Raw genomic sequence first — 18263 nt, 5'->3', positions numbered from 1 at the left:
TGTGTTTACTGCCTCAAAGAGCGGTGGCTTTCTTAGCACCGCTAGAGAAGAGAAGAAGGCCGCGTTTTTTTTCTCCCCCAAGGAACTCAATTTCTCACCTGTTTGAACCTAAGCGGTATAATTTGCGACCCAGGCGTAAGAGGGTTCTCATGCAGCTTCTGCCCTCATCGTGCGATCACATTCTTACGTGGCATTCGCGGTAATACAGGACGTACTACGTCCGCCGCTAAGGACGAGGGTGGCGCTGGTGAACACTCTCTAGGTTCACTTACACTACACATAGATACCCCCGAAAGCAGAAGATTGGACTGCTGCCACTGTGACTCAGTTGGTAGAGCACCGGACACGAAATTCGGAGGTCGTGGGTTCGGCTCCCGCTGGTAACATGTGATTGTTTTTTTTTCTTCTCCTTTCTAATCAATTATCTTTAAATGATTACCGTATTAATCTCCCATTGATGAACATAACGCAATAAAAACATCCCTTATGCTCGTTAGTTTCGGTGACTCTTGGGTTCTGTCATGTATGTCGTAATGAGCCCCTCTTTTCCCTTCCCTCATCGCCCAGCCATGTTTGGGCAGGTAGGCAGATAAGTGCAACTGGCTTGGAGCATCACATGTTGTAGTAGAGACGCATGTTGAAAGGAGCGCCAGGAAATGTAAAAACTCTGCACGCTGTGTGGTCAGCGTACAGAAATGCAAGTTTATGCAGTGCACAGCTTCGTACAGTAGGCTGCACAGAATCTAGCTTTCTACACCGGTCTCGAACTTTCGTGCCAGATTTATTCCCAGGCACTGCATAATTTCATGCGACACGCACTAGCGAGTTGATACGGAGACCAATTTGAGAGTGCTGATGCTCGTTAATTTGACTCGGGAGGAGTCTGTGCAGGCTGCTGAAACTTTGAAACAACCAAAGTGCAGATTGCTCTTTGCCGGTGTAAGGAAAAGCAATTGTTCTCTGTGCTTGCCTGCGGATATGGGAGCAGCTGTCCACAGTGTCATGGTTTCTGTGGCTTGGATGCTGGATCGCATCACTTGCGAGGGCAGCTATTCCAGCTTTCTGAAAGAGCTTGATATTGTGTAGCGGGATTGGAGGGTTCTTCTTTTTCAGCTGAAATTAGAAGAAAAAAGAAACCAGGTGTTGCCAACATGCACCTTGCTTTCAGCTGCATTTGCCTCTATTGTTCAGGGAGCATAAGACTTTGCTCAAGTAGGAAACTCCTCGTCCTAGCTTGTTGCAGTGTACGTTTTGATGAGATATTCCCCGTCACATTTCCTGTCCTACTAGCCATTCCCTGTACAGTCAGGGACAAAAGCCTCCAGACCACGTGTTCCTCTAACGAAGCCGATAGCTCTGCTATAGGGGATATTCAAAATTCCACAAGTGCGCTTTCCCGCATAACAATGTTGCCCCCAACAAGATGGCTGACCATGCGTTTCCAGCTGAAACAAAGCAAGAAAGACTGGTTTTTTGCTTGATTCTCTCAAAATACGTTTCTTACATTCTATCCACACCTTTAGCGCCCGTCCTGTAGCCCACGTAGTTCATTTATAGCGAAGTCGGCCATCTTGTCTGGGGCAACATAGTTATGTGGGAAAGCGCACTTGCGGAATTTTGAATATCCCCTATTAGTTGGCGGCTGGAGACCACACTTGTGTAGGTAAAAGTTAAATTTTTGTTCTTTCATCTCCACAAGTGCGGTCTCCAGCTGCTGTCTGATAGTGGAGCTATCGGCTTCGTTTGAGGAGGACGTGGTCCGGAGACTTTTGTCCCCGACTGTACATGTTTGACTGTGGGTATGTGACATCTTATGTGGTGTGTATTTATTTCGAGTTGCATTGGTTGGAAGGGGGGGGAGGGGCGGCGGTGGTTATAAGAAAACCCGGTTCTGAGAAGCAAAGTGAAAACACCCGCTTAATGACATAGTTGAGGGGAATCACCGGGCTTAAGTTAGAACAGTGTTCCACTGAAGTAAAGGGACTACTTAATGCAGTTATTAACTACGGCTAGAAGAAGCTGTAAATGTAGTTTATAGGTAATTACAGGTAGCTCCAGTATGAAAGACAACCACCACCATCATCATATTTTATCATACCCTTGAAGGGTCCCTGAAAAGGGTGTTGGAGGTTGGCTATAAAATGCTTGCATTATGTAGAGTACAGGCCACCGAGCGTTCATGCCGCATACAAGGCCTCAAAAGCAAGCCGATAATTTACAATACAATTTCAAGAACTCCCGCTTCCGCGCCTCGAGGCGACCAGCGATGCCGAGCTTTGCTGAGCAATATGGTAAATTGGCACATAAGAACGAATTCTGTGGTTAGCTCTGCACTGAAGGTGAAAATGTCTCAGTGGCATTATCTCTCCATGGGAGGACTATCGAGCAAAATAGGAAAAGTGAGCTTTTCTTTTTTGCTTATGGAGTAGTCGTTGGTTGAATGCGGAAGTTGTGTTCCCTTTGGGGCTAATTGTACAAACTATTTGGAACATAAACAAGGGAAAAGTAGTTGGCATCTGTATGTAAAAAAAAAAACGGTAAAATGTATGTTAGATATGTTGGGATGTAATTAATGATACTAAAAAGCAAAATCACCAGAAGTAAGTAGCTACGCTAGACAGATAGAAGAGCGACAGTGTTTTTTCCATTGCAAAAAGGGACTTCATTGTTGAGGAAACTGCAGCTGAAGTCCCTGGCTTCCTCCCCTCATTTACACCCGCCGCAAACGTCTGTGCGGTGCCGTCATTTTACAGCAAAGCGGTTAGTGGCTAACTTGTGGCGTGGTCTCGTCGTCATTGGCTTCGCACAGGTGTTGATGGAGTTTCATTTCATTGGAGATGGCAAAAGTACCAACAGCTCTGCGTTTGTCGAATGCATTAAACTCTTTCCCTACCGCACCGATTGAGCATCGTTAGCCCGCTAACGATCATTTCATGCCCTGATTTCAGAACCTTCTGCATTGCTAACGACCCCGCTGCAGATATAGCCTGTAGGCAAGGAACCAAAGTTTTGTTTCCAATGTAGTTTTCTTTTGTCCCACGAGAGGGCGCTTTGTAACGCGCTGTGAAGAAATGAAGACGCGGACCTGCGCTCATTGCCCGCCATGTTGCCTGCAGATGACGCCTTCGCCGCTCGACTTGGGAGCCTTCCGCGTTGCTTACAGGCACGATGCGCGTCTGGCTTGTAGCCGGAGAACTGAAGTTTTGTTTCTGATATAGTGTTTTTGCCCCTACAAAACTGCATTTTTTTTAACGCACTCCAAAGATGCAGCACCATCAGAGTTGCTTGGCAGCCTCCACATGCGCGCCATGCACTCTAAAACATAGCAAATCTCAGGACTGCGTTTCGTCTGCGAGTGATTTAATCGACGACCTGTACAACGAGCCTGAAAATGTTGCAAGGCGCTGAAGAATTCAGTTTTCACATCGCTGATGATGGAAATCGGCCTGAAACAATGGCGGCCACGCTCTGGTGCACAACTATAGGGTTTCCGGTTATTGTTTGTAGCAAGAATACTAGTCAAGATAGAAATGATCCTTTTTTCCAGATAATGGCCAATAGAGTAACAAACATTTTGCATATTTCAGAAAATTTTTAACATTTCTTTTTTTTTTTAGATGCAAGCGTGTCTTTGCTAGTTTTGTTCAATTTTTTCCTAAAATCTCGTTTTTAGCAAATGAAATTTTTTGTTGCAACATGAAATTTGTTTTTTAAACTTATATGAATAGAAGGCACGTTTATTCAGCTCTATTTTTGGGTATTGCAGTAAATATTGAATGCGGTAGTTTTTACAGAAAAAAAAATGTTCTGAAACCTTCAGAAAATAGTCATTTTCCCCATGGTATGGAAAGAGTTAATGAGAAAGCATAATTGCGAAGGCATTTTTCATGTCATCCTTCTGGAAAATGTGATAAAATTGTGAAAATCCTGGCCAATCACAGAGCACGAATGAAAGCGGAACCGCCTTCTTTGTTGGTCATTCAGGCCCTGGTTGCAAGATTTATCAACAGATGGCGCCACTGAGGTGTTAGCCCTGGAGCCCAGTCTATCAGCTTTTATGCTAATGGAGGCCTCACTGTTCACAAAAGAACACGAAGGAGCCCCCCAGAGCTAGTGCTTGTCTCCCGCTTCTCAAGTTGCAGTGCATGACAGCTTAAAGGGACACTGAGGAGAAATTGAAGTTGGCTTGTATCGACAGAAAACCAGCTCCTGATTACAAAAACGCCGCTCATACTGACAACAAAGCTCTTGTAGCGCAGAAAAGAGCAAGAACCAAAATACAGGTATTGCCGCCACAGGCCAAACTCGCAAGTACAAGCGTCACGACGTCATAGGACAAAACAGTGTTGCATTGGTTCTAGCAACGCTAGGACACGAGAAGCACGCAGCCAATGCATGCGCAAATCTCCTTGACGTCGCCAGATGGCGCCACGTGCCGGGCAGCTACGCGCGAGCTTGAAGCATCGGGACCAATCAGCACCTGCTCACCGGCGTTAGGCGGGCTCCCGGTATTCCGCTAGCGGTAACAAGGTACACGGTATGCTAAAGGTGTCTATTTGCGAGAACTTCGTTGACGACTTCGAGAACAAGATCCATCGTAACTCTGGCAAAACGCGGGTGCAAACGTAAGCGAAGCGACTGTAGCGACGGCCGCAATAGACGATAGATGCCTTCAACGTGCGGCCGGCGGTAGCTTTCTTTGCGGCTGCTGCTAGGCCGCACTGCTGGCCGCCAGAAATCACGGAGTCTGCGTTACGTCATGTGCACGTCATATTTCACGTCACTTAGTCCTCTGTCGTCATAGGAGAATCCCAAGTTTGAATCAGAGCGGCGGGAAAAACTTTTTCAACTTCGAATCCAAATTTCTTAGAAATAAATGCATTTTTCGCTGCCGGCCAAGTGGCAACAACGCCATGACATGCCGAACTATCGGATTTTGCTATAAAAAAAAATATTAATAGTGCTCTCCTCAGTGTCCCTTTAAGGCAGGCCAGCTGTACAGCGTGGGGAGCAAGGGACGCTTGTCTGTGGGGGGTCGTAGCCGTTCTGGTTCTCCATTCAGCAGTACTTCCTGTCCCTGTTGGAGTAGCGTTGCACGTGGAGTTTCCTCATAGTGTGCAAGAATTGGAAGAGTTTCTTGGCGTCCCATGTGTCGTGTTTCCATAGCATGAGCCACAGAATTCTTCGGGATTTTGTGTTAATGTCAGGCCGCGGGATGTGTACCGGAAAACAAGCTTCAGTTATGTGTACAAGCAGTGTAATGCCGTGCATTTCTTGCATCGAATAGTGCGGTACAGTGGTATGTGTTTATACCGCGCACCAGGAGAGATAAGTGGGTGAATCGGTGGGTATTCATACTTGGATTTTGAAGTACAGGTATAGCGGTTGGTTGTTCTCCCGTTCTTGTTTTTGTTGTTTTCAATATCCAAGTATTAATTTCTGCAATATTTTTTATGAATTGTGTCTTTGCCACAAAGAGGGTTCAGCTTAAGTTAAGGACAGCGCGGCGAGCTGGAAAATGATAGGTGTAACGTTAAGAGATCGGAAGAGGGCGTAGTGGGTGAGGAAACAAACACGAGTTAATGACATCCTAGTTGAAATCAAGAGGAAGAAGTGGGCTTGGGCAGGGCATGTAGTAATGCGAAGGCAAGATAACCGTTGGGGTAACGGAGTGGATTCCAAGAGAAGGCAAGCGTAGCGGGGGGCGGCAGAAAATTAGGTGGGCGGATGAGATTGAGAAATTTGCGGGAATACGGTGGCCGCGGCTGGCGCATGGCAGGGTTAATTGGAGAGACATGGGAGAGGCCTTTGCCCTGCAGTGGGCGTAGTCAGGCTGATGATGATGAGTGCATGCTTTTTATTACTTCCCCGAGCCGTATTTTCAGTGATTCTTTGCTGTCATGCTTTGTGATGTCTCATACATTTAACGTTCTGTGTGGGTAAGTAAAGATTTTATTTACGATCTACCTGCAGTTTAGTATCAGATTTAGTGGGTCCCCCCCCCTGGGGTTTTGTGCCACTGGTGTGGAAGGATTGCTCCCCCTCCGCTCACAGGCGGCTGCCAAGGCGGACGGGTCGTCCACCAGGGATGGCACCAAGGGCAGCTCCACCAAGGGGGACACCAGGAAAGGTGAGTAGTGCAGGAGTGCATCACAGGAGAGGAGGGGGGGGGGGGGGGGGGGGGGGGGGGTGTCCTGTGTCCCATGTGCCGCTCTCTACCTCTTGTCCTCAGATCGGTGCAGTTTGGCTGGGAGCCATCCAGTGCTGAGATATATATATATATACAGTCAAGCCCACTTATAACAATATTCAAGTGCCATGGAAATACCATTGTTATTACCAATAATTGTTATAACAGGGTTGTGCCGAAAAAAAAGAAAAGATGACAAACTTCATAGCATTTATGGACAGTAAATACCCGGAGGGGTTTGATTGTTCTAGTGCCTGTAAAAGCTCGTTAATTCAAACTTCACGAGACCGGAAAAATGTTCACCGTTCACCGATGACCAAAGCACCGCCATCACTGCATGCACCGGCGGGAGCTTCGCGTACCTCCACGTCACACGAATCAAGCCGGCTTTCCGGAAGTGATTCTTACGGGAAATTCAAGAAGCATGCAGAACCAAGGGTGCGGTGACAGCTGACAAGAGAAAAACCGCGCTGGCTGCACGCACGCGCACTGCACCGACTGATTGGGAGTATGCATGGCGCACGTAGCCAATGCAGCAATGCAGCAGCTCGCCTGGCATAATAACTCCTGTCCCTGGGACGCGTGAAATTTGTGAAGCTGGGAGCGCGGGGAAGTTAGCGAAGAACAGGGGAAGATGGGGCAACGTATGCGCTGCCGGTGTCAGCCGTAGCTCAGAGTGTAAAAACAAAGAAAAACGTGTCTGCGCATTTTTTTCTGTGAGCGGCACACCCCTCAGAAACGTTAATAATGGACTGCTCCGCCAAGACTCCCTACCATGCTCCCTACTTTCTTCTCTGCATGGGCCTTTTGCTCAGGGGAATGCATCCGTCATTTCTCCTGCCTGTGTATTTGCGACACGCAAGCATCCTCGGCACGCCCGTTAGCATCGTTTCTGAGTGTGTGGTCACGGGTTCTTTTGCTTTCGTGGCGTCGCTGCACCGGCTCAGTCCGTTGGTTGGCCCCACATGCGCACGCTTTTGTGTTGTAAGCGTGGTTTTGCTGGTGTGGTTGTAGCATTTCCTTGTATTTTTTTTCTATAATGGTTGACAGTCGGTTAGAAGATTTAATTGTTATAACCAATAATGTGCCTTGACAGCACTGTTATAAGCAGTTTATTTTACCATAGAATACATGGTAAAGCTGATGGTGCCACGACTGACCATTGTTATATCCAGTATATTGTTATAACCAGTATTGTTTAGGTTATTTGTAAACATAAATACCCCCGAAAGCAGAAGATTTGACAGCCGTCGCTGTAGCTCAGCGGTACAGCACCGGACGCGCAATTCGGAGGTCGTGGGTTTGGATCCCAACGGTGGCATGTGGTTGTGTTTTCTTCTGCTTTTCTAATCAATTAGCTTTAAGCGATAACATATTCAGTAATATTATAAATTGACAAAATAAATTAATTAATTTTTAAAAAAATCTCCTGTGCCTCTTGGTTTCTGTGGCTGTTGGCTTCTCTCATATATATTTAGAAATACTGTAAGCCTCTACAGGTTTATACAGAAGTGAGTCACCAGACAAAAAAAAGAAAAGCACAACGGTCCAAAATACAGTAAAAAGCACAATACACAATTCAATAATTCTGGAGCAAGAAAGGAGAACCAAATGTATGTAACTTTTTGCCAAGAGCTGTCAAGAAATTTTGCTGCAAGGAACTTGCTAAAATGCATGCAATTTTTTTTTCGTGACATCGAGGAATGCAGTAAGCATAAAATTGTCATTTAGCCTATCATAGAAATTGTCATGGGGTTTTGAAGTTGCCACTCCAGGAACAGGGACCACAGTTTTTCTTCCCCTCTGTCAAAGTGGTGACTTCAAAACCCCTCAACTCAACTTCTACGGCCCCGCCGCGGTGGCTCAGTGGTTACGGCGCTCGGCTGCTGGCCCGAAAGACTTGGGTTCGGCGGCTGAATTTTGATGGAGGCGAAATTCTAGAGGCCCGTGTGCTGTGCGATGTCTGTGCACGTTAAAGAACCCCAGGGGGTCGAAATTTCCGGAGCCCTTCACTACAGCGTCCCTCATAGCCTGAGTCGCTTTGGGACGTTAAACCCCAATAAGCCAGTAAACCTAAACCATCAACTTCTACGATAGGCAGGATGATAATTTTGCCCTTATTGCACTCCTTGATGTTAAGACAAACCAATGACATACATTTCAGTAAGTTCCCCTGCAGCAAACTTTTTTTAAAGTTGTTGGCGAAAAGTTGTACGAGGTATTACGTAAGTACATAAGCACTAGAGTGCCAACAAATTAAATTTCGTGTTTGGAATCGGCACGCAAAGAAATGTTTTCGAAAGATTCCAGGACTGTGAGTTCAGTAATAAAATTCTTTTTTTTTCTGAGGCCAGCTTTCCCCTTTAACATCCCATGTATACTATAACTTTATTAGAAGCCCCTTTCAGAGGCTCTGATTTCTTCTGTGCTTAACTATCGGCCCCTGTGTTGAAAAGGCTCCTAAATTAGACTCCAGAGCTTTGACCGCTAAATGGGGAGTTTTCTTTTTTTGCTTGTCTGTTTGTAGCAACTTTCTTTTTTTAGCCATTTTAGATGCCAACGAAGGAATGGAGAAAAACAAAAACAAGTCGTTTTGGCTCCATATGGGAGGGAGCCTTGTTTTACCACGCAATGACTCAAAAGTTAAAGGCTTTTAAATACATTCAGAGGGCTTAGTGAGCATGTATAGACAGAGTGTAGGCTGCAATTTAGGGTGTGACTAGTGATTATGGTTTATATTGGGATTTAACATCCCAAAGCGACTCAGGCTATGAGGGTAATACTATGAAGGGCTCCGGATATTTCGACCACCTGGGATTCTTTAACGTGCACTGACATCTCGCAGGACACGGGCCTCTAGCATTTTGCCTCTGTTGAAATGCAACTGCCGAGGCCAGGATCAAACCCGCGTGTTTTGGGTCAGTAGTCGAGAGCCTTAACCACTGTAGCACAAGGGCGCAAACATTAAGGGAACAAAAAACGACAGATAGGAGAAAAGATAATAAAAAAATAAGGACAACGTTGCGAGTCAGGAGGAAATTGGGTTGGTTTAGGTATCAGCTGGTATTAATGTGATAAGGGCGCCTAATAATTGGGAGGATAAATACTTGGCTCAGTTGTTGTGACAGAGTAAATTCCAAGGAAAGGGTTCCAAACTTTTGAGTACGAAGAGTCCTCTAATGGTGACATTCCTCTTGCAAAGCTTGCCAACAGTTGCAAATGGGTTTCCAGTGTGCTAAATTGAACGTGTTTCTTTTTGTTACGTGGGAGTGCAGACACGCACAGGGATGAGAAGGACAAGTCTCACTCGAGGGACCGTCGGCCCTGCTCCCGGGACCGCTCGCGGGGCACCAGGAGAGACCGGAGCGGCTCGAGGGAGACCAGGCGGTCGGGTCACACGAGCTCGAGAGACGGTGCCTCCAGGAGAGGGGGCTCCGGTCGCAGTCGCTCGAGGGACAGAGCGTCAAGGAGACCGGCTGGCCGGGGCACATCCTCGGACGCGCACCGAGACCGGAGCAGGACCACCAGGGGGGACCGCAAGGGGGGCAGCTCCAAGCGGGATCCCAGCCCCAAGAGCGCGGGGAAGCCAGCCTCACAGGGGGAGGCCAAGGCCCATGACTCCAAAGCCAGTGACGCAACCAAAAAGGACGCCGCCCCTCCGGCCAGCAAAGAGAACCAGTCGGAGGACGGCTCTAAAGCAGAGGGTCAGGATGAACCTAAGGCGAGTGTCACGGACGCCTCCGGAGACAGTGCTGCCAAAGAGGAGACCAAAGCGGACAGTGGGGACGCGGATCCAGCAGCCAAAGCTGGAGGCGATTCCAAGAAGGACGATGTCAAGGATGAATCGAAGAAGAAGAGCGAGCCCGAAGGAGGGGATGCCAAAGACGGAAAGAAGACCAAAGGGGACAAGGACTCGAAGGAGGAGCCCAAGGGTGATGAGGACCGGTCGAGGCCGAAGCGCAGGCGTCCGCTTTCACGAAGTCGTAGTCGTAGTCATTCCAGGGGCCGTGCCAGGACGGGGCCGCGAAGGGGCCCCTCCCCGAGAGACTCGAAGAGGCACGTGCGTCGAGACTCGCCGCCTCCGCGGAGGAGGCCTCCCGAGCTGCACAGTGAGACATCGCGGGGCTCCAGGAGGTCCAGATCCAGCTCCAGGGAAAGAGGTATGGCTTCCGTGCCGGGGGCTTGAGCAGACTTCCTTTTCCCAGTCTTCTTTTTTTTTTTTGTGGGGGGGGGGGGGGGGGTGCTGGCGGGATTTTTTTTGTGCAGTTCATCACCAGCTAACTTCAGTGGCCAATCTTCACGGTTATGATGTTGGGAAACATTGTTAAATTCGGACCTGAAGAATATATTGTTCAAAGGTACAGTTATGTAGCGTCCTTAAAAAAAATTGATGAACGCTGTTTCTTTTATAGTAGATTTGTTTGGTGAAAACCCAGCAAGAACATATTATTCAATGGTAGACTTGTGTAACACCCTTAAAAAAAAATTGACGAACGCTCTTTGCATCGTAGTAAATTTGTTTGGTCATAACCTCAGTGACGATCGTCAGCTTTTTTAGATGAAAGTGTAGTCTTTTGCCCTTTCATTTAATGCAAAAGTCCAGGCACAATGCAAGAATGTTGAAGCACAGTGGACTTAGATTGGTAGACGCCTCCTGGCAGGGGTCTTCCGCTGCACTATGCACGTTGCATGCGCACCGGAACCGGCAAGGTGGCGTGCGTCAATAAAGAGTCAAATGTTAAGGGGAATCCCTCAATGTGGAGTAGATTTGTAGTAATGGAGTAATTACCCACCGGCATAGGTGTTTGTAGACTCCACCCCACAAATATGTCGGCTCCGTACAAAGGTCGACGAACCCATTTTCCAATGGCCATTTTTGCAGGACATTGACAGTTTCGATGGATGTGCGAAAGCTTCAATGTGCCCCCCTCCCCCCCCCCTCGCCTTTTTTTTTTTACGTAATGGCCTTTTGAGCTTGAAAAATACAAGATTTTGAAAATGTCTGTTCGACATTTCTGTGTGCCGAAAGTAATCAGGATATTTGCTTCGAAATTCTTTGAAGAAAATCACTGTTTGCTTTAAGCCAAAAAGCACTTATCACGCATGCCTAATAATAACCGTTTCACATGGTGTAGTCTCACTCATGGCTTGGACAGGTTGGCTTAGCTAGCAGCTAATCGAACACTGCCAGGGTAGGCAGACTGTGACATTAAACATCACCTGCAGCCAACTCATCAGTGGTTTTTTGATGACAGCACGGACGATGCTGACGCTCATCTCAAGAGCTCAGGAGAGACAAACAGCCTGTTTGAAAATTCATCACGTTTCATTGAAATGCTCCTAAACGCACATGCTATACATGGAACATAGTGTAGCAAAATTGATTTTCGGCTTTCCTAAGTGAACAGGAAATTCACGATATTTTCCCGCCCCCCCATGAAGATGTCAAGTGCTGAAAAGCTAAACTCAGTTTTGGTTGGTAAAGGAATTAGATGTTGCTTGCATTCGCTTCTTTGTTCTTTTTTGTTGTTCCTGGAGATGCTGTACCCGGCTACATTTGTTATGCCTTGTGGTTATGCCTAGCCTTGTGATGTTCTCACAGCCGTATTTCTTCACTTGCAGTCAGAGGTATTTGATTCGGACCAGCACATTATTACCGGCTTGCCGGATGGCGCCTTTAGGGATATGTTAAAGAAAATGAATAGCGTTCAGTGCAGCTCCGCTGCTACGTTCGCGTGTGCTGCATTTTCCTGGCTGCTACGACTTCGTGAGCCAGTCCCATCCAAGCTGATGTAGTCCCATCCAAGCATGATCACGTCATCATGATGATGATCATGTCATCATGATGATGATCGTCATGATCATCATCATCATTTATTGTACCCCTAAAGATCCTGTCTGGGACATTACATAAAGGGGAAAGACGGTGTGAAGTGATTGTACAAAAGCGTGTGAACATAAAAAATAGAACAAAAATAACAAGAATAATGAGTTTGACGTCAAATGAACGTCAGGTAATCTAAATAATACGAAAAACATGTGGCAAAGAAAGCAGTAGAATATAAAATTAAGCAGTAAAATGTGCAGAAATTAAAATAAGTGGGAAAATACCTGCAGGGGATGATGCAGTGATGTAAGCAGTTCAAATTGCAGGCAGAGGAGCGCGAGGGAAGTAGCTATAGGTGGTTCAATGGGTCTGCTGGTAGCTGCCTAAATCTGATGGGATTAGGTTTGATGACAACGGTTTCAGGAAGGTTGTTCCACTCTTCTATGGCGATGGAAAGAAAAGCCTGGCAAATTCGAGAGAAACATGCTGCCCTTACTGGAAATGAAACAAACGCAAAAAAGTAGGCTACAGTGTACATGTTTCTTTAGTGTGCTTTCTGGCTACACATTTCCCAACTGGTAAGTTGTCATAAAGTCGGTCTCGTGAAAAACGTTACAGCGGGGTGTGTTGTAAATAGTTGTGACGAAGGCGGGATCCATGGTGGAAAGATGCGTTTTGTGTATTTTAAACGTGAATATGCCTGTATGGGTGTAAAAAAGGGAGTCAGTTGTCCTCTGGTGCACGTCCTTTCAGGGGCAGGGTGATCTGCCCAAGTCCTCGATTAGATTTCAATCACTGAATGTACACAGTGCTTACTCTTGACAATGGAGGCATACTATTCCCACTCCAAAGCCTGGGAACTCGGTGCAGTCAAGAATGGGAGGCGGCCTTTAAAAGTGACACCAAAACCGGTCACCTATCTTTTTTGACATCTACAACTACGCAGGTTTTAAACAGGGAATTTATCTCTGCTGCCATCCGTCGGTATTCCATGTTTGTTCCCTGTTTCCCCCTTGCAGGCCCCAGGGCGTCTCCTCCGCCGTCCTCCCAGTACAAGTGCTTTGCGTGCAACGTCAACTTCTTCTCCATCCGGGAGTACCACGAGGTGTGTCCGCACGCTGGTCTGCCTCCATGCGGTTTGCACCGTACTGGCGGGCCCTGGTTGTGACTTACTTTATTTTACAATACTGCCAGCCACCTTTCGGTGGCCAAAGCAGGAATGGGCAGAGTACAGTGCATTAAAGGGAAGCTCAAATGGTTTTTTGGGAAATCGAGGTTACTCAAGAATTCGAATCTGTCAAGCTTCTAAGTAAAGCATGCAAAGTATTTTTGCACTAGCATTTAAAACGGCGACATAATCGTCAATTAAAACCGCGGCTATGTTTAGGCTTCTTCTCACTACGTTGGAGGAGTGCGGGGAAACTCGTCAGTGACGTCATTGTTGCGGAAATTTCAGATGTTCGCTGTTTACGCCTGCATGCTGCTGTGCGTTGTCAGATGGCGCCAAACAAGGCATCGTAAGCTTCACCTTCGGTGGCGTCGGTTTTGCTCCATGGAATAGCCGTTTCTTCGCTGGAAACGCAGTGCCGTCATATGTGACGTCATTATCGGGGCCTCTGCTCGACGCTGTGCACTTCAGAGAAGCCTGAACGCTGACGACGACTTTATTCGGCGATTACGCCACCATTTCAAATGCTAGAGCAATACGATTTCACAGGTTTTACCTGCACATTTTGTACATTTGGTAACCTTAAACTCATCGAATTCTAAAACCGCTTCAGTTGCCCTTTAAGGGAGGACGAGGGTTTTAAAACTAACTTTTTTATTTATGGCTAGAATCTGGTGAAATTTTGCACACAGATGCGTTTTTCTCTTCTGATTCCAAATGTGTAGTCGTAATACGGGATATTCAAAATTCCGCAAGTGCGCTTTCCCACAGAACTATGTTGCCATAAACAAGATGGCCGACTTTATTATTTTATTTTATTTATTTATATAGTAATACTGCAGGCCAATACTTTGGACCAAGCAGGAGGGGCATATCACAAACAAGAAAGCACAGAAAAGCGTATACAATGCAACATGAAATGAACACAATGCACAAAAAGAAGCACAAATGAGAACGTCAACATCGCTAACTTGCACAAAAATGATTTTGCAATGCAGCCATGAAATCGTTAGACTGAAATACACTAATGGGAAGTGCATTCCAATCTTTCACCGTTCGAGGGAAAAAACTGTACTTATAAGCGTTTGTTTTCGCGAATATCGGTGCAAGCAAATACTCATGACTGTGTCGTGTTCTCCTCGTAGAAGGCCGACATACGGAAGCTGGTAGCGTCATATTATTTTTTCCAGAAAGAGTGTTATGTAGTAGTACAAGACGATTAATTTTTCTGCGTATTTCGAGTGTCTGTATTCTATTTTCTGTATTCGCTATAAAGGAACTACGTGGGCTACAGGACACGCGCTAAAGATGTGGACAGAATGTAAGAAACGTATTTTGAGAGAATCAAACAAAAAACCAGTCTTTCTTGCTTTGTTTCAGCTGGAAAGGCATGGTCACCCATCTTGTTTTAGGCAACATTGCTATGCGGGAAAGTGCACTTTCGGAATTTTGAATATCCCTTATTGAGCTGGTGGTCTTAACTCTTCCAAAGTCAAGGATATAATTAGGTAATTTCTTACGCAGCTTTAATGAACTTTCTTATTGCATTTTGTTGCTTTTAATTACATGAATTGATAGCCAGAAAGTTCCCATACCCGGTGACATTCTTCATTTTTCTCTAAAGGCATGTCATCCAGATACACTATGTCGAAAGGAAAAGGTCACTGTATTTGACACTGCAACTCGTTAAGCTAATTGTAAATTACTATTTATACGTGGTCTAAACAGAAAGGTAAGAATGTCATTGGGTATGGGAATTTGCTGGCTATCAATTCATGTAATCAAAAGCAACAAAATGTAATGAGAAAGTTCATTAAAGCTGCATAAGAAATTACTGAGTTACACTCTAGAATTTAAGATAACTTTTGGTCTAAGACTACCAGCTCAATTACAATTAGATATTTGGAATCAGAAGAGAAAAATGCACCTGTGTGCAAAATTTCATGAGATTCTAGCCACAAATAAAAAGGTTACTTTTAAGACCCTCGTCCCCCCTTAACAAACAAACAGGCATGCACGTGATGTACATTGGGTTATCGCAGAAAAAGAAACAGGATAGAAGATACAGCAAGGGACATCAGACACAAGGCCTGCGCACAGTTTACATAACTGCTGTGCCATTTCCGGAGAAGATAAGGGACCGCCGCCGATGATTCACACGAGAAGAGAGCATTACATACACTACTATCACAAGAAGGGATGCAAAGCAAGCAAAAATGTTTCAACTGATTCGGATTCAGTAACGTCGGGAGGCAGTGTGTTCCATTCGAGGATGGATCTTGGAAGAAAAGAATGGCGATATGAATTTGCTTTGCCTTTGCTTTGCCTTAGTCGCTTTGGGACGTTAAACCCCATAAACCAAACCAAACCAAACCATTAAAAGCGTTTTGGTATGTTTTCCTCGAGTAGGTCTTGTAGTAGTATTATACTGCACGTAATCATTAAAATCCAGTCTGGTGTTGCTATGAACCTGTTCTGGTTTGGTTTATGGGGTTTAACGTCCCAAAGTGTCTCAGGCTATGAGGGATGCTGCAGTGGGAGACGCCAGGTAATTTCGACCACTTGGGGATCTTTTACATGCACTGACATTGCACAGTACATGGGTCTCTAGCATTTCGCCTCCATCGAAATGCCACCACCGTGGCTGGCATCGAACCCGTGCCTTTAGGGTCAGCATCCGAGCACCGTAACCACTGGTCCACTGCGACGACCTGCCTGCTCTCTCGTGTTTGAGCTTTGGGCGCGAGAGGAGTTCTCAGAGAGAGGCTGGAAATCTTGTGCTGATGAATGCTTTGGTAGGTCGAGCTTGTTTTCTTGGTTGCCGGCTCAGTGACATCAGTTTGGGGACTGTCTGTGTGCAAACGAGGTCTCAGTGACGGGCCACAACTGTGGACAAGGTTTGTGTAGACAAGGTGTGTGTGAAAGGCACTCTGAGTGCCTTTCTTTGTCGTCTCTTTTGTCCTCCTTGAATCCTTCAGTTTTATGGGGAGCAGTGCCTTCGTTGTTCTGAGCTCATTTTGGGAAGGGATGCATCATGCATGGCTGAGACCAGGGGTTGTATTGGTGCCACTAGGGCTGTGTTTATGCCAACTGATTAAGGTAAGTGCATGCCCCCCCCCCCCCCCCCCTCCTCCTCTCAGTCGGTTAGGCCTGCTGTAGCCGTCAACCTGCTTAAGGGGGGAGCCTGGTCTTGAAAAGAAAATTTTATTAATCTAAGCATAGCTATGAAACTTTTAGGCCACATGTATTTTTGTGCGCTGATTCTAGATATGTCATTTAATTTCATGTAGAACAATTCCTTGAGCACTTATGCAATTTTTATGCAAGTATTTTGCGAAGAGTTCTGAAGAAATTTTGCTGCAGGAAACTCGCTGAAATGTATGCCATTGGGTTCTCTTGACACCAAGGAATGCAGCAAGGGTAAAATTATCATTCTGGCTATCATAGAACATGAGTTATCGGGTACTGAAGCTGCCACTTCAGAAACAGGAATATGCACACTTTTCTTCTCATTTCTGAAGCGGCAACTTCAAAACCCTACAACTCAGGTTCCATGATAGGCAGGAAGAAGGTTTTACCCTTATTGCATTCCTTGGTGTCAAGAGAACCCAATGGCATACATTTCAACGAGTATGCTGCAGCACATTTTCTTCAAAACTCTTCGCAAAATACTTGCATAAAAAGTGCATAAGTGCACAGGGAATTGTTTTACATGAAATTCAATGACACATTTAGAATCAGCACACAAGAATAGATATTCCCTGAAGATTTCTTAACTGTGACTTCATTAATAAAAATTTTTTCTTCAGGACAAGTGTCCCCCCTTAAGACCTCTGTAAACAGCAGCAGCGGGGGAGGCGTAGGCTGGGAACAGCGTCATATAGTTTAGTTGCCCGGGCTACCCAAATGAGGTGTTCTAAGGGAACTAGGAATTCTGCAGTGCCAACTTCGGGAACCACTGCTTTGAACGACCTTAGGTACCCAGTCAGCTGAAAGGCTGTACTGTAAAATGGCTGAAGCTTGTATGCCCTCATACCTGCAGGAGAGCTTCTCACAATGTGCCCTTGGTTTCATCCATCCATGATGCGCCTTCTTGTTTTTGATCTATTCTTTTTGCGTGCACGTAGTCTGATGGGTCTCGGCTGTCCAAGCGGCACCGTGAAAATGATGTCCCTAATTTCGCTGTTGGTGTGTGCCTTCCGTGTAAGATAAATGCTGCATCTGACTCATTCATTATTGAAACAGCAACCTCAACTAGTTATGTTACTAGTTATGTGGTGACCTAGTGACCTCGCTCCTGGTTTAGAGGGTGGTAAGCATTGCAGACTGAAAAAAGGCAACAGCTGCTCACTGCAAAAATATGTTCCTCTAAGTGGACTTTTTATTATTATTATTATTTCCGAGAACACCTGCATGCCATGCATCTATAAATGCAGCAATATTCTGGTGAATGCAGTCACAATATTTTGTGTCATGTTTTTTATATTTTTGCATTAGTATCACTTACTGCATCATGCTTTTGTTTTTTCTTTTGCGGATGCACATTGGTCGTATGGTCGTAGTTTACAGCAGGTACTCGGAGGCTCTATTCAGACAGTTTATGCTTCGTGATATGTGTAGCCAGTATTTGCTCGAGCTCAGCGTGTGGGTGACAGTATGGTGGAATGCTGGCTTGTCATTCATCGTGCCGAACTGTGTAACCTTTTTCCTGTCCCGTGTTTTATTCTTTTGTTTTCTGTCTTGCGCAGCATTATGCCTCAAGGAGCCATCGGCATGTGGTCACCCCGCTAGCGGTAAGTGTATTTGTTTTGGCACCAGCCTCACTGGGAACTGTCTGCCAGTTCTTTTTTTCATTTTTTCTTGTGTTGTTGCCGTCATTTCGCCAACAATTTTGAAATGGTGGCAACAACACAAGAAAAAATTATATATATAGGTACAGTATTACGACAAACGCGACTGTTCTTTTAACGTTTATTTTGCCAACAGTTTCGGGAATAGTATTCTCTTCGTCAGGGCAGGCTTACAATGAATCCGTTTCGTCAATGTAAGGACACAGAACAAGCGAGGAGGTATAATCT

At 45.8% G+C, this 18263-nt stretch overlaps 1 protein-coding gene across 3 annotated transcripts in view; it reads left to right on the top strand.

The window, feature by feature from the left end:
• Positions 1-18263, top strand: part of LOC149360610 (uncharacterized) — a 58558-nt gene that overhangs the window by 30174 nt on the left and 10121 nt on the right. For all 3 annotated transcript variants that reach the window (XM_089572412.1, XM_089572411.1, XM_089572410.1), the window contains exons 6-9: positions 6055-6130; positions 9466-10350; positions 13037-13122; positions 17934-17978. In XM_089572412.1, the coding sequence (XP_089428538.1) occupies positions 6055-6130; positions 9466-10350; positions 13037-13122; positions 17934-17978 (1092 nt within the window). The remainder of the gene's footprint in view (positions 1-6054; positions 6131-9465; positions 10351-13036; positions 13123-17933; positions 17979-18263) is intronic.

Source organism: Amblyomma mixtum, chromosome 2, assembly GCF_055824585.1.
Source record: "Amblyomma mixtum isolate Tamu chromosome 2, ASM5582458v1, whole genome shotgun sequence".
Classification (NCBI taxonomy): Eukaryota; Metazoa; Arthropoda; class Arachnida; order Ixodida; family Ixodidae; genus Amblyomma; species Amblyomma mixtum.
Note: the sequence above shows the minus strand (reverse complement) of the source record. Positions and strands in the feature narration are given on the sequence as shown.